The sequence below is a fragment of the Lates calcarifer genome, linkage group LG9, assembly GCF_001640805.2.
Source record: "Lates calcarifer isolate ASB-BC8 linkage group LG9, TLL_Latcal_v3, whole genome shotgun sequence".
NCBI lineage: Eukaryota > Metazoa > Chordata > Actinopteri > Centropomidae > Lates > Lates calcarifer.
The window spans coordinates 21,199,283-21,215,339 of record NC_066841.1 but is presented as its reverse complement, the minus strand read 5'-3'; the positions used below and the strand labels follow the sequence as shown (position 1 = coordinate 21,215,339).

General features: G+C 41.0%; 3 protein-coding genes across 9 annotated transcripts in view; 2 read left to right on the top strand and 1 right to left on the bottom strand.

Moving 5' to 3' along the window:
- Window positions 1-6,872, bottom strand: part of LOC108887006 (low affinity immunoglobulin gamma Fc region receptor II) — a 77,612-nt gene extending 70,740 nt beyond the window's left edge. For 2 of the 4 annotated variants that reach the window (XM_051072678.1, XM_051072677.1), the window contains exon 1: window positions 6,725-6,867. In XM_051072678.1, coding sequence (XP_050928635.1) covers window positions 6,725-6,752 — 28 coding nt within the window. In that variant the 5' untranslated portion in view covers window positions 6,753-6,867. Of the gene's footprint in view, window positions 1-288; window positions 391-1,689; window positions 1,789-2,033; window positions 2,154-2,342; window positions 2,589-2,667; window positions 2,932-3,297; window positions 3,334-6,724 lie in introns of all 4 variants that reach the window. The other 2 variants (XM_051072671.1, XM_051072679.1) reach the window with 2 other exon arrangements.
- LOC108887009 (coxsackievirus and adenovirus receptor homolog) overlaps window positions 1-16,057 on the top strand; it is a 111,991-nt gene that overhangs the window by 60,360 nt on the left and 35,574 nt on the right. The gene's annotated exons all lie outside the window — the stretch shown is intronic.
- Window positions 9,035-16,057, top strand: part of LOC108887033 (CXADR-like membrane protein) — a 41,732-nt gene continuing 34,709 nt past the window's right edge. Inside the window, exons 1-5 of one of the 4 annotated variants that reach the window (XR_007813800.1) lie at window positions 9,043-9,431; window positions 10,554-10,913; window positions 11,107-11,421; window positions 12,812-12,928; window positions 14,012-15,574. Coding sequence is in view for 3 of the 4 variants with exons in the window: in XM_051072686.1 (XP_050928643.1) it covers window positions 9,362-9,431; window positions 10,554-10,913; window positions 11,107-11,421; window positions 11,716-11,933 (963 nt within the window). In the remaining variant the exon portion in view is untranslated. Of the gene's footprint in view, window positions 9,432-10,553; window positions 10,914-11,106; window positions 11,447-11,715; window positions 12,761-12,811; window positions 13,509-14,011; window positions 15,575-16,057 lie in introns of those variants that run through there. The other 3 variants (XM_051072686.1, XM_051072687.1, XM_051072688.1) reach the window with 3 other exon arrangements.

The window sequence follows — 16,057 nt, the reverse complement described above, 5'->3', positions numbered from 1 at the left end:
TTCTGAGCTGAGCTCACCTGCCAGGTGTGTTCAAGGTCTTAATGTAAAGGATCTGAGTTCAGCATGAGGTCGACATTTTAATTTGTACAAAACTCTGGTTTATGATCAAACACCTGCAGAACAACTGGAGTTCCCATCAGCCTCAGCTGTTTTCAGTGTTTACTGCTAATCAGCTAATGTTAGCATGTTGGTGTTAGCATGTAGCTCAGAGCACAGCCTCACGGTCTCATGGCTGTAGACTCTTGTTCTAGTGTTGGACCATGATGGAGAAAAGAAGAGCAGCTGTACCTCTCGTCTTTCTCGTCTTTGACTTTTTGTCTTTGATGACTATTTGTCCATAAGTGACGTCTTCTGTTCTCACTGCTGAGTAGACTGCAGCTGGATCACTCTCTGGAAGAGAAAATACAAGGTACATTACTGCAGCTACTACAACTCATACCAGTACATTTACTGCTGGTGTTACCTCTGCTAGTAGTGTGGCAAATATTATCTTTAAAGTAAGAACTTTATAAATGTCAAACTGCAGAGTGTTGATGAGAAAGAGGAAGCTGGACAACAGCAGCTGCTGACTTCTGTTAAAACAAACTGATGCATTTCACACCAAAGGACAAAACAGATAAACAGACTTCACACTATAAACATGATACCATCAGACACAGCAGAACAGACTGTCATGAGACTCTTCAAACTTCACAGTTCAGACTGGAATAAACAGGAGGAAGCTGCTGCTGTGGTTTAACAAGTACATTTAAAATCAACTAGAAACCATCAGCTTCATTAAAGGTCAGTTTGTAGAAAACAGAGGCTGAGGATCTCTGGTCTGCTGCTGAGTCTCTCCTCTCTTAGATCCTGCTTCAAATCTTACTTTGAGACAACACACACATTCCTCTTTGTTTTTCTAACTGATGTTTTCATAAAGTCCAACTCTGCTCATTTTCTATATGTTTCATCATATTCAGACTGAAAACAGTGGATATTCCTGATGAAAGTTCACTTCATGTAATTATTACTCACATTAAAGAGTAAATCAGTTTCCATATTGTCTGTGTGCAGAGTGAACAGAGACATGAATGTGTAAAGTTCTAAACTCGATGTTTTCTGTCTTTAGTCTAATAATATCTCTGCAGTGAAACATGTGCAGGTTGAGCAGAAACAGGAAACTGGACGACCACAGAGCTGTTAGCTTCTGTTGACTGATTCACTGCAGGGTACAAACACACAGTCCAACCAACCAACCACAGCACACACTGTCTTCAACACAGCACACTACACTACAGTCTGAAACCTCATGGACTGAAGAGGATTCAATCTGATTAAATTATAGTTGGTGTTGAAAAATGCATTAAACCAAACTAAATCTAAATGTGTTGTCTTGTTACTGATAACAAGCCTTTTCCAGTCAACTTTAAGCTCTTAGATATTAAATATTAAATATCTAAGATATTTAAAATATTTTCACACGTTATAAAAACATCCTGACATTCCAGTTTCTAAAGTTTTTAAAATGTATCATCTCAAAACTCCACACAAAGAATAACAGCACACAAACATACACATCCCTCTGTTTGTAATTGTCAGGCCCCTCATAAACAGAATATACAGTCTCTTACATGAACCTGGTCTTAAAACCTTCAACCTTTTGAAGCAGTGAGATGTCCAACAAAGAGCAATACAAGTCCACACACGCACCTCTGCTCCCTCTGATTGGCTGTTTCTGGTGATGTAATATTTTGACATCAGTGTATGTGATGTCATCAGTGATGTCATCTTCTCCAACTTCTTTATCAGCTGCAAAGAACCAAAATGAACAATAATATTTACAATAAGGTACAAGGTAGAAGGTATACATTTAATTTACTGAGTGAAGTAGTAGTACTAGCAGAAATGTGTAAATGTAAAATAAATATTTAAATATTAACAAGCACATCAACTGAAAGAAAGTACATTTTAAAAATGTTATCATCATAAATTTTAAAATAAATTCTACAGAAACACAAAATATAATGAATAAAATCCAGAGGTCTGTGTCTCACCTTTATGTTTCCTCTGAACACATTGTCTCACCAGTAGAACCAGTAACACCAGTAGAACCAGAGTACAGAGAGAGACAACAGGTAGCAACACAGGGAGAAGAGAAGGTGTGGTGGGTTTCTCTAAAATGAAAAAATATATATATTAAAATCAATAGCACATTCACTAATAAGAGTAAACTGACAAACTAGAATTTATTTCTAATTTCTAATTTGTTCCTCTTCACTCATTTTAAGAGACTCTCAACATCCTCATCATTGATGCTGCACTGATGAAATCAACAACTGAAGAATCCTGTTTGTCCTCCTGACCTGTGACAGTGATCCAGCTGGGTGGAGACTCTCCATCACTGCTGATGTTACACTTGTAGAGGCCTTCATCAGACTTGGTAACATGGTGGATGGTCATGTGACCTGTAGGCTCAGCCCTGATGAGGGAGCCATCTTTATAGAAAGCAGCTGGGAGGTTGGAGGGAGTGGTCTTTGTTTTACAGTGCAGAGTGACATCATGTCCCTCCATCACAGGGAGGACAGGACTCTGCAGGATCACTGATCCACCTCAACACAGAGACAAACTACAGCATTTCATCCATTTACACACAGCTTCATCAATACTAACTCCACAGTCTGATCTTACCAGTGACAGTGATGTTGATGATGTTACTGGTTGCTCCCTCTCTGGACTCACACCAGTAAACTCCACTGTCCACTGGGAGGGTGTAGCTGATGATACAGGAAGAACCAGATGATTTTCCCCACTCAGCTCCACACTCAGCTCTGGTTTTATCGGTTGTGTTCCTCCTCAGCCTCCATCCAGCAGAGCTGTCGTCCTCCTCACAGCTCAGAGAGACAGAGTCTCCTTTAAAAAACTGAGATCTGCTGGGACTCACAGTCAGACGAGCTGAGGGTTGAAATGAAAAAGTGCTGAAAGTTTTTCTGGTTGTCAAACAAACACAAAGCTCAAACAGCTTGTGTGACTGTTTCTCTGAAGCTGGAGCAAAGAGTAAAGACACTGATGTTCAGCTGATGAACAGCTGCTCATTTAATGCTGCAGAGTTCAGTGTCTCAGACTGGAAAGATGTTCTCAGAGTTTTTCAGCAACATATGAGTCAACATGTGAAGCCTATCAACATGAAAACACTTGAAATGATCTTCATTGTCTTTTCCAGCTTTTTCTCTCAGAGTTCTCTACTGAAAGCATCAGTTCTAATGAGGAAGAATCCTGAGGATGAACAGATGGAAACAGAGACAGAACAAGTTTACTGACCTTGGTTTGTTGAGCAGATCAGCAGTGAGCTCACAACTACAGAGGAATGACACATGAAGACAATAGTGACATATGAGCTGTGGTGCAGTGAAAACAGATGTCAAACAAAATGTCACTCAGGAATCTTAATCCCTGGATCACTGTAAGGTCGTGTCCAAAATCACTCACTCCCTCCCTCCTACTCACTATATAGGGAATCCAGTGTTGTGGACTACATGGTGGGCTCACACTTTCGGAAACTACTCGTTGTTTTCTCTGCGCCGTTAATGACGTCATTGCTGCACAATTAAAACACGTCAGGTTAACGTCAGCCGGTGAACGATCTGTAAGAAATATTTCTGCTGCTTCCTTCAGTTAAATCAAATGTGAAACTGATGATAAATGTCCTGCTCTGCATTATAACATTTATTCTTATATTAAATTTGTTTTACTGTATTTTACCTTATTCGTATTCTCTAATCTCTAAACTCCTCAATAACTAGATTTAATTGAACTTGAATGTCTGTTTATGAGTTTCTTTTACACTTTATCTTGATGCTTTTCAAGTTTTGTGTAAAAAGCACAATGAATTGTCTTCTTGTTGAAATGTGCTGCACAGATTGACTTGCTTTGAGGCCTTTTGACTCTCCTCCCGTCTATCGGCCATTTTTGGTTCTCTGACAGTGTGAACGCAACGCATGCTGGGATATATTACCTGGTTAGCGCAGGGTTAGTGACCATTGATTGTTCACTACTTTTCATGATTCATTGTGGCATACTTTGGGTGTAATAATTCTCTACACATTCAGGCAGCGCAAAAAAAAAAAAAAAATGGCGAACTCAGTGAGTAGTGAGTGATTTTGGACACAGTGATGTTAAAAGGAGAGAGGACTGTGGATGCTTCCCTCCATGTTTTACAATGCAGTTGTGTTAGGAGAGGATTATTATTGGGAGGAACTGTTACACTCAGTGATAACTCTTTACATGTACATGTAGTATGATATGAACATGTGATCATTAGGTACTCCTGAAGTAGCTCTGAGCAGTACAGGGTCACAGGTACTTCTTTCAGGCTGTAAACAGCACTGACCTACTTCACAGAGAAGACTGGCTGTATGTCATCTGAGAGATGGCAAAGAAGACCAGAAAGTCTCTGCACCACTCTGCTGCTTTAGGCACAGGATAATAACTGAAATCAACCCATACTGTTAAAAGCAGTTCAGCGATGCAGGTCATACTACAAAAATTTAATATGTAGATGTGCTGTGTTGAAATTACACTTTCTAAACTTTGCAGCCTAATAGAGCAGAATAAAGTTTAAAAAAAATAAGTTGGCATTTTGGCACTTGTGGTTCCCTCATCCCTGTGGACAGTACTGATCAATATAACGTGATGTCATCACATACTGTAGTAGTGTATGGTGGGAGTGCATGGTGAAATCAATTAAATATGACTGTAAATGACTGTAGTCATTTCAATCAAGAGAAAGTTCATAATGTACAGGAGGAATATTTACTGTGTGTGACAGTGTGAGACATGAACACTCACACTGTCCAGAACTCACAGACAGAAGAAGCTGGAAGCTATAGTCCAAAGAAGTGTGTGCAACTTTATTGTTTGCAGTATTGTTTGGAGTATCATCATCATATCAGTTTTTTTTTTTTTTTTTACTTGTTTATGTTTTATGGGCTAATATCCACTATTACACTGTATAGGAGTTATTACTGAGTGACAGATATGATGAGCTAAGGTTGTGCTGATTCTGTGATGTGTGAAACTAAATGATACTATTCAGAATGACAACTTTATAGGGTAAAACACAAAAACAGAAATATCACTGCAATAACCACTGCAGACATGAAGCTGGCATCAGCTGGTCACAGTTCAGTTATCTGTCAGCCACTAAACTCATCATAACACCAGTAGTTTCCACTTTAGCTGTGTCTGTTCTTGTGACAAACATGCAGCTCTCAGCAGGTAGAACTCACCTGACACTGGAGCAGAGAGTATTAGAGTTATTCTCACTACCTGCATCGCTCTGTTTTTAACTCCACAGTTAGTTTGGTCATTTTCAGAGTTTACAGATTGTCGCTCTGTTGCTCCTGTCACTCTGTGTGTGAACTGTGAGGCAGCTAAGAAAGAGTGCAATGGTTCACCAACTAACTCCCTCTGTCATTTAAGAGGCAGCCTTAAAACCTTACACAGTTTATTACCATACTCATCAAGCTGCAATAGACACAAGGAAATTACTGACATGTTCACCTACCACTTAGCCAAAGATATGGCCTGTTCTGTATCAGGCACTATTTGATTTTCTGTTCTGCTTCTTCATGTATCTGGTAAATGAACACAAAGAAAATACTGACATTTTAAACTTGATATTTGTGCTTCCATTAAATATATATATAGTTACAGTTATAATAAGAGTTATCTGTCCTTGTCTTTAAGGAACAGCAGACAGTAATATCCACAGCGATATTAAAAAGCTGAATGAGCAGCATCATAGAGTGAACCTCGGTGTTGAATGGTCTTGATGATGTGTTGAGTGAATGCTACGTCCTCATTGGTCTGACATACACCCTCAGTCTGAAGCATCCTTCCAAACTCTTCAACCTCCTGAGACCTAAAACCTCAGACTATCAGGTCTCCAAGTTTAAAGGTGCTCCATGAAAGTTTTTTGCTATTGCTACATAGCTAACATTTCATTGACAGTAGTTTACTGACCAGTCTAGAAGAAACATTCCTTTACTCTTTGTCTCCAGAGGTTTAGAGCAATGCAGGTGTTAACTCTTGTTTTGTTTCTATTTCTATCACTTTTATTCTACTGAAGTTAGCATGTTAACCAGCTAGCCTCGGCCAGGCTGGCCCATCTCAACTCATCTCAAATAATTGAATGTTTTTATTTTAATTTTCTTTCTTAAAGTGATGTTAAATAGTTATGATTTAATGTAGATTTAATGCAATGTGCACAAGAGGAATAATTTAAAAATTGTAAACTGCAATTTATGCAACTCAGTTCTCTTGAATTTTATTCAGTTTAATCAAGTATTATGTAATTCATATGTTGACTTAAATATAATTGGTTGAACTCATTTTCTTGGCATGTTCATTCACACATTTACTGTATATTATTGAGTTCCCAGAGTACAAAGAAGTTCACCTAACTTTAAATAAAACTTGTAAAATGTTGCTGCATTGTTTTTTAAATCTAATAGTTGTGGTGTTACTCCAAATCTGATAAATGCATCAGAAGGTGAAGGTTTCTTCAGTGTGTTTGTTTCTTCCCTGTCGTCACTGAGACCACTCCAGTTCCTGTGTGGACCTGCAGCTTGTTACTGACCTGAGTTCAGCCTGACTGTGTTTTCATGTCCTCTCCTCCATCATCAGTTATTCCAGGGGCAGCAGACAGGTTCAGACAGACAGACAGACAGACAGACAGTGTACTCACAGAGCAGATGTAGAGACGTCTCCTTCATGGTCCTGCTCGGTGCTCTGTGATCAACTGTTGAGGTTTGTTGGTAGAGAGGCTGAGTGAAGCCCGCCCTCTTCCTCTGTGTCACTGTGGTTTTCTCTCCTGCTCATACAAACACACTGAGTTAGAACGTCATCTGTCTTTACTGGACTACAGCTCAGCTCATCACACTGAGCCACAACATCACCACACACTCTGATACCTGCCTGTCTCATGCTCAGAGAAAACTGCCTCAGCTACACAGACATTCAGGATGAACACCGTACACTGTGATTGTAATATAGTTATAACAGATAGAAACTCTTTGTTCTACCCTGTAGCTCTTATTTAAAAGTCATTTTCCAGCCCTGAGACTTATATTTACACTGAGCTGTAGAGCAGCCTGTTATACTGAAGCAGGAGAGAACATCATCAACACACTAACTCACTTACTGTGAACTCTGTGGACAGTCACCAACACTACTCACACATCAGCTCAATCAGACATTACACAGACTTTATACATCCAGCTCCTCTCAGCAGTGTCTATAAAAGTTCAGCTTCAGTGACTGAGTGAAAGCATCTTAGTGGTTTTATATGACCAGCAGAGGGAGCTGTTTACTTGTGAATAGTGTCAATGCTGCACAGCAGTGAGCAGATCATCAGTTACTCTGCCACAGTTTGTTGCATGTATCCTCCCTACAGCTCAGTAAGGTCACATGATCATCATCAAACTGAATCAGCACTGCAGGAGCCTGGTTTTGTGGTCTGGTATTGACAGTACAGTACAAGAAGGGCCAGAGTCGTCTCCACCTGCTGAGAAGACTGAGGTCCTTGTGTGCAGGTCACTGCTGAGGACTTTCTATGACTCTGTGGTGGCCTCTGCCATCTTTCATGCAGTGGTCTGCTGGAGCAGTGGATCCTCAGAGAGAGACAGGAAGAGACTGAATGAGCTGGTCAGATGGGCTGGCTCTGTCCTGGACTGCTCTCTGGACTCCATTGAGGAGGTGGGTGAGAGGAGGATGTTGGCCAAGCTGACATCCATCATGGACAACCTCTCCCACCCCCTGCATGAGACTGTGGGAGACCTGAGCAGCTCCTTCAGCAACAGACTGCTGCATCCACAGAACAAGAAGGAGCGCTACCTCAGGTCATTTATTCCAACAGCCATCAGACTGTACAACACCAGACTGACCCACAATAAACCTGGAACTGTGGACTCCACTTTCTGCTCACTTTATTTGCACAGACTTCATCTACCTCACTGATTATCACCATTTTCCTATATTTACGCTTGTACATTTCACAAATGCACATTTTTCTATTTACTACTGAGACTTGTTTTTCCAATGCTAATTGCTGCACTTTAACTTTGTGACTTTGTTACTTCTGTGCCTTTCTACATTATATTCTTTATTTTTCCATTTTCCTATTTTAATCACCCTTGTTTCTTGCTGCTGTAACGTGAATTTCTCACAAGTGGGATAAATAAAGTCTATCTTAATCTTAATCTTAAAAGATTGTACAGTTTGACTCATCAAAGAGAAAACTGGCTTAGCAGCGCCACCACTGCTCCAGCTACTGCACTGACCAACACTAACGAGCACATCCAGGATGTCTGCTGCTCCAACAGGCCAGAGGTGGTCTCCACAGGGTCCTGGTTCTAGACCACAATGTAAAGTTACTTCAGTAAAAGTACAGAAGTATTATCAGCGTATTTATCAGCATATGTTATAAAGGAATCAAAATAAAAGTCCTCCTCATGAAACCTGGCCCCATTCAGTTCTGTTATATACTACAGGCCACTAATTACACATTAATGTTAAACAGTGTTTAAGGTTTTTACTGGTGGAGGTGGAGCTGGGGGATTTTATTTACTGATGAGCAGTTTAATCTATAAAAATACATCACAGTGTATAAAATGTTCTGATCTGAAAAGTAACAAAAGCTGAGCAGAAGAAAAATATAGAAAACTTAAAATACTCAAAGTACAAGGACTTAAAATCTGGAGTAGAGTAAATGTTGTCAGTTACATTTTTCTTCAGTCAACCATTGGTTAAATGGTCACGTGATTTACAAGAAGTGCTCCCGCGAAGGCGCATGCGCGGCCTCTGTGGGTCTAGTTAAAAGAAGATAAAGTTCATTCAGCTTTAACATAACTTTTCATGAAATAAAAATCAGGTGGACTTGTTTTGCTGCTTTGACCCACAGTAAATTTTTTTTTTTATTAAACACATCCTTCATAATGTAGCTCAGACTGTAGTGTTATTAAATAATTTTGAATCTCTCCATGTGACGGTTTCTTGTATAACGTTGTATAGATGGCACACACAGTTTGTTAAACGGTTCGTTTAGGTTTCAGCCTGGACCTGGTTCCTGAGGATCCGCCTTCAGACCCCTCCCTGTCTCAGACAGACTGAGAACACAGATCTGTTCTCACTCACTCAGCTTCCGGTATTTCTGCCTCGCGCAGGCTGCGCAGTTTCATCCAGCTATGTAATCTATCAACTTTAAGGTTTATAGATTATAGATTTATAGATTATCGATAAGGCTCTTCAGTGAACACCGCTCGGTAGATACCGGTCTTTGGACATTACTTTGACATCTGGATCATCGGGACCAGTTGGACTGATCATGTCTGTTTCAACATCTGCGTCACTGTGGACTCTGCTGTCTCTCTGGGTCCTGGTCTCTGCCTCTGAAGGTGAGCTCTGCTTATAGAGACGGACACGAAGGGTTGAATGACGTATTAACGTGTTAATGCAATAAGGAGATATTTCATGTTTGTATTTGACACGTTCAGGGAGAGTTGGTTAATTTTTATCCATGAACTGTCTCCAGACGATTTTATTTTAAAATACATTTCACTTAAGAGACAAACCCGAGAGGAATGAATCCATATCACCCACTCCTCATGTAAACTCAGCCTACAACATACTGTGAATGTAAACTGAAACAAGTGTTTGGCAGCTCAGTAACTCTACACTGACCAATTATAACCTGCGTCACATCGTTTCCTGCTGTAGAGTGTCAGGAGGAAAAACCCCTCCCAGCTTTCACCACAGCAACAGACTGATGCTAATAACTGTTTTCCTGATACAGATCAACAGGTACATTATCATCCACATCTGAACTAAGGAACAGAAACTACAGTCAGTGTGTTACTGTCAGTGACGAGGATCTGAGTCTCACTCAGTCATTTGTCTTTTGGAAACTGACACAGTGAAACAGATGATGGTCACACATTTAAGATGGAAACTCCAACCTGTAGCTGCTGGTTAAAGAGTTAATGCTGAAAATACAGAGAAAGGTTTGGTCACTTCTACAGAACAAGGCTGATCTGTTGAGACGGGTGACAGAGTGTCTCAAGCATCACTTCTCAGATCAGAGATTGATTAATGAATCTCTGATCTGAGAAGTGGGGCTTGGTATATTCTGACACGTGAGAAGGTCCTCATCCTTGCAGTAAACCACCCAGCTTAACACATGGACACTGAAAGACAGTGTCCATGACTCTGAATGTCAGCCCTGCATTGATAGGAAGAATCTGCAGATACTCAGACTTGTCTGCCACTGATAAATCACTGTGGTGGGAGGAAAGCAGTGTTCATTTTGTCAGTGAAACCTATGATATTTGTTGACAGCCTCTCATTTAAAACTAAATATAAAGTAGCCCTTATAAAGTTTCAGGTAAATGACAGGAGCTCAGCAGCATAAACAGATAAAGGCTGATAAAACCTGATCAGAGACCAGTGTCCCTCTCTCTGATTGGCTGATTACACTTTGACCTTTAACCTCTGACCTGTGTTTTCTCTCTCTCCTTCAGTTCAGAACATCAGAGCTGTTCCTGGACAGACCGTCACTCTGCCATGTCGAGCTCCCAGAGACACCGACATCATAGTTGTAGAGTGGACCAGACCTGATCTGGAGACAGAAGAATATGTCTTTTTGTACCGGGATGAGCGGCCTGATCCACACAAACAGCATCCCTCTTTTCAGAACAGGGTGGAGCTGGTGGACAGACAGATGGAGGACGGTGACGTGTCTTTGATTCTGAAGAATGTGAAGAGAGAGGACACAGGAATATACGAGTGTCGAGTCGTCCAGAGAGAAACAAACCGCAGGAAGAGAGCTACTCTGGACTCTGAGCCCATCATCAGCATCATCTACCTGGATGTTAGACCAGGTGAGTTAGTGGAGTTCAGTGTCTGTCTCTGCAGCAGATTCCTTTGACAGTCCCTCACTCTGATATCTATACATCTGTACTGTCTGTGTGGTCCAGCTGAGACCAGGGTTCCTCTCTGACAGTCCCTCTCTCTGATTGGCTGATTACACTTTGACCTTTAACCTCTGACCTGTGTTTTCTCTCTCTTCTTCAGATCAGGAGAACATCACAGCTGATCCAGGACAGACTGTCACTCTGCCATGTCGAGCTCCAAACACCAACATCAAAGCTGTGGAGTGGACCAGACCTGATCTGAAGACAGTCTTTTTGCAGCCTAAACCAGCAACCAACCAGTCTTCAGACAGTCAGATGAAGGACGGTGACGTGTCCTTGACTCTGAAGAATGTGACAAGAGAGGACAGAGGAAGATACGAGTGTCGAGTCGTCCAGAGAGAAACAAACCGCAGGAAGAGATCTACTCTGAAGACTGAGCCCATCAGCATCATCTACCTGGATGTTCCTTTACCAGGTGAGTTGGTAGAGTCCAGACTCAGGTGAGTTGGTAGAGTCCAGACTCAGGTGGGTTTTGGAGCAGCAGCTTCCTGGTTGTTGGTGTGAGAGTGAAGGCTGATCACAGATCAGATGTTGGTGTTTTCTAAAGATGTTGTTGATGAGACTTTGTAGAAAACAGCTGGTATGAGTGATGTGATCAAAGTGCAGTAGATAATGTCTGACAGGAGTTTGAAGAGGAAATGGATTCTGTTCTGTTCTTCAGTCATCACCTACCTGACACTGATACCTCACACCTGCTTCTACTCTGCAGGTAACACACAGGGACACAGGGAGGAGGGAGGAGACAAGGAGGGAGGAGACACAGAGGGAGACAGCAGAGGACATGGTGGACTGGCTGCTGGTCTCTCAGTTGTTGCTGTGGTTGCTCTTGTTGTTGCTTTGGGGATCTTCATGTATAAAACACACATGAAGAAGAATCCTCACCTCCCTCCTTGTGCTAAAGAAGCAAATGACCAACAGCTGCTGTGAAATATAACTATAACAACAACAACAACAAAATATAATAATATTAATATTAATATTAATATTAATATTAATATTATTAATAATAATAATAATAATAATAATGAGAACAGGCTTGAAGTCACAGAGGGGAGCTGCAGTGACCCCCTCCCTGAGTTGCTACCTTAGCGTGGTGGGGGGGTTTGTGAGCTCAGAGGATTCTGGGAGCTGTGTTGTCTGGAGCGTTCAGCTCCTGGTAGGGACTCCCATGGTAAACTGGTCCCAGGTGATGAGCCAGACTAAAGGCAATTCAAAATCTTCACTGCAGCTCTTCTTCTTCATCCTGTTTGTATTCAAACTGATCCACAGTCTAAATACAACTGAATGTCTCTCTTCTTGGTGAAACAGTCCTAAACTCAGGAGTTAAAACTGTTAAAACTGTAAAAGTCGTTCAGCACTCAGTTAACAAAGAGGAAGTGAAGAAGCAAAACATAAAAATGACTGTAAAACAGTACAATGCTAATAATAATAATAATAATAATAATGAATACACAGCAAGTGAAAACCATTGAGATGTAAATCTGTAAAAGTAGAAACTAACACAGACTAAAGCTAAAAGTGGTCTCTGTATAAAAAATGAATGTAGATCTTAGTTTCAGCTCTGAGCTTTTTTACTGGACTGTGGTATAAATGTGGTATAAATGTCTGTAAGACTCTCTTTCATGATTTGATTTTGATTTAACTTTATAAGTATATGTATATATGTCATATAGTATGTGTATGTGTGTAAAAGCAATTACTTTTAAAAAATTTAAATTCCAATTTAAAACTATATAAAACTGCACTTTGAGTTATGAGAGAGTTTGTGTTTTATCTGCTGGTGATGGTTGGTTTCTTTTCTGTAGAAGTGAATCTAAAAGGCGTTCACTGTACTGAGACTGATCCTGTTGATACATGATCTGAATCCTGCTGAACCAGTTCCAGAGAAACCACAACACACCTGAGCAACGTGACAAACAACAGTAGGTGGAAAAACACAGAGACACTGCAGCACAGTGAGGGAGGTGGTTAGAGTCCAACAGTGTTGATCAGGTCACAGTTCAGTCTGTAAACCTGAACAGCAGCAGCTCATAAACCAGACCTCACTTCATCTGATCAGAGATCAGATTTAATGATTAACCTGAAACAGACATGATCTCTTCTGTCTTTGTCTCTGTCATAGAGGACCACAGAGTTCAGTGTGTGTGGTTTGAAACTAGTTTGAAGACTCTGCTCCCCCTCCCCCACCATCATCAGTGTGAACCAGGAAGTGTTTGAATGGAGCAGAGCTGCTCCTCTTTAACACTCTGTTTAACACTCAGTGTGTTTCTGTCAATCAAACACATTCACATTGATCTGATTGATCAGACTGAGCTGAACTGAGCCCAACATCTCTACATATTTGAAACATGAGCAGTACCTGCTGTGTTGATGAACAGTTAATGACTGTGACTGTGGCTTTGTCTCTGTGGGCGGGTCATGTGACTCACATGGAAAGTACCGAGTGTCAAGTTTCCCCAGAGACAGAGACTGATCTCTACAGATTAAAACCTTCCTTCATGACCAACTGTCTAAAAATAAAATGGATGGTGATGATGGTGAGAAGGAGATGATTAAAATATCATCATTTTCATGAGATGCTTAAAACCTAAAACAGACTTTGAGACAAACAACAACAACACCTCTGACAACATGTCTGACTTCCTGAAGCTCTGTGGTTTATTTCACACTCTAACACTCAGCACTGATGTTTCCTGTTTCAGCTGCAGGAACATGAAGTCTGTTAATGTTCACAGTCAAACAGCAGCACAGAAACACTCAGCTCAGGACATCTCAGAATCTATAACCTCGTCTTTTCATGTTGGAACATGACGACTTCTGAAGAATAACTGGTGTTTCTGAGCCTGGGCCTCGTCTCTCATGTTTTTGGATGTAAATGATTGACAGGGACGTGAACCTCACCAAACCTTTACCCTGACACTTATTGATTAGTCTAACGATTGGTTATTGACCTGTTGAATGTGGTTTTGAGGAGTTGATGTGTTTCATGTGTCCACCTCGTACAGGTCGTATCAGAGGTCTGAACAAACCTCGTGGGCGTTCAGGTCGGAGGACTTGACGAGTCTGACAGGTGGGTTTGTGGCGTCTGTGACCTTTTTTCTCCTGGTTAGTGTTGTCCCCTGATGGAAACTTCACACCCTCACTGAATTATTTAGAACATAAACTTGTTATTGTGTCACTTGTTCCAGGAACCTGCGGACTGCTTTATTTTCATGGTGTCTTTTATTTCAGTCTTGTTTAATGTTAAAACATGCCAGTGTTTTGGATGATTACCTTTTGTCTTATGTCTTATGACCAGTGTTTTTGAAAATATCACAGCTCAGGGAAGTTTTAGAACTAATCACGTGAACGTTCATGTGTCTAAAACCCAGACGTTTCCTGGTGTCCTGAGGGTAATCCCAGAATCTCCAAGGCCTGTTGTGTCTGTCACTGTTATTACATCAACCAGGACTTAAGTCTCAGGGGAATATAACTATAAACTATTTAAACACAGAGTGCATCATCAACTGGACCTGATAAGGTTATCTGAAGGCAGCACATTGTTTGTCTTCCTGTAAGTCGACTCATTACTGAGAACAGAAAGCAGAAGTATGTGGTTCCTGCTGCAGAGAAAACATGTGAACTAAACAAAGACAAACTAAGCAGAGTAAGAACCCTGAACAGACTGATCACTCACTGTGACTCAGTTTATAACTTCATGAGTTAAAGCTGGAGACTCTGCAGGTTTTATCAGAGAATCATTTCAGTCTGTGAGCAGCTGACCGCAGAATAATCCTGCCTCCTCTTAGCATGTTCATGCTCTGAGACCTGATAATGTTAATCTGTGTGGCTGATCTGTGCAGAGTCAGTTTGAATATCTGCTGTGTCTCCACCCTCAGTAACCCTGAGAGAGTTGTTTATCACCATCTCTCTGTCGGCACCATTTTGTTCCCTGCTTGTTGCCTCAGGATGCTGGCTGTATGCCAAGATACACAGAGTGAAGAAACGAAACTTTACTGTGATAATTAAATTCCCTGGAATGATTCACAGAAAACAAAGTGAACTGATGAAGTTCAGGGGAAATTTCTGTAGATGTTACAGTGTAGTTTAAATGTGAATGTAAAACAGTGAGTGCAGAGAGAGAAAACTCTGACAACACGTCTGACTTCCTGATGCTCTGTGGTTTATTTCAGACTCTAACACTCAGCACTGATGTTTCCTGTTTCAGCTGCACTAACATGAAGTCTGCACAATCTATAACCTTAGCTTTGTGTTGTACTGAACAATACATAGACTGTAGAAAAAAGACTACATCAACCAGGACTGAAGTGTTAGGGAATATAACTTTAGGCTGGACTGATGTTAGCAGCTGATGATAGAAATGACCTTGTAAGGTTAACTGAAGGCAGACTGTGTCTCTTCCTGTAAGCAGACTCATTACTGAGAGTTGAAGCAGAAGTAGGCGGTCCCTGTTACAACAAGCAGCGGAGGAAACACATGAACTGAACTGAGACAAAAAGCAGCTCGAACATTTTCAAACTAACCAGAGTAAGAACCCTGAGCAGACTGATCACTCACTGTGACTTCATGAGTTAAAGCTGGAGACTCTGCAGGTTCTGATCAGAGAATCATTTCAGTCTGTGAGCAGCTGACCACAGAATAAAACCTGCCTCCTCTTAATGAGTGTGTTCGTGCTCTGAGACCTGATAATGAGACGGTTTTAAATTCCAGATGTGGAGTTAAAGTCTTTTATCTACTGATCTTGGAGCTGCAGAGTCTGTGTGAATACTGTGTGTCCGTCCTCAGAGACAGTTGTTTCCTTTTGTCTCTGTGTTGGTGCCATTTTGTTTCCTGGTGCCGCCTCAGGACGCTGGCTGTGTGCCAAGATACGCAGCAAGAAAATGGCTTCACTGTGGGCTGATTTAACTCCCTGGACTAAATACAGAAAACGAAACCAAGCAAAACTGAGGCAGGGGACTCAGGTTCTTTCTCTAGATGATCCAGTGTAGTTTAGCTGTGAATGTAAAACAGTGAGTACAGAGAGTGAAAAGCAGGAAGTGAAGGTTTGACAT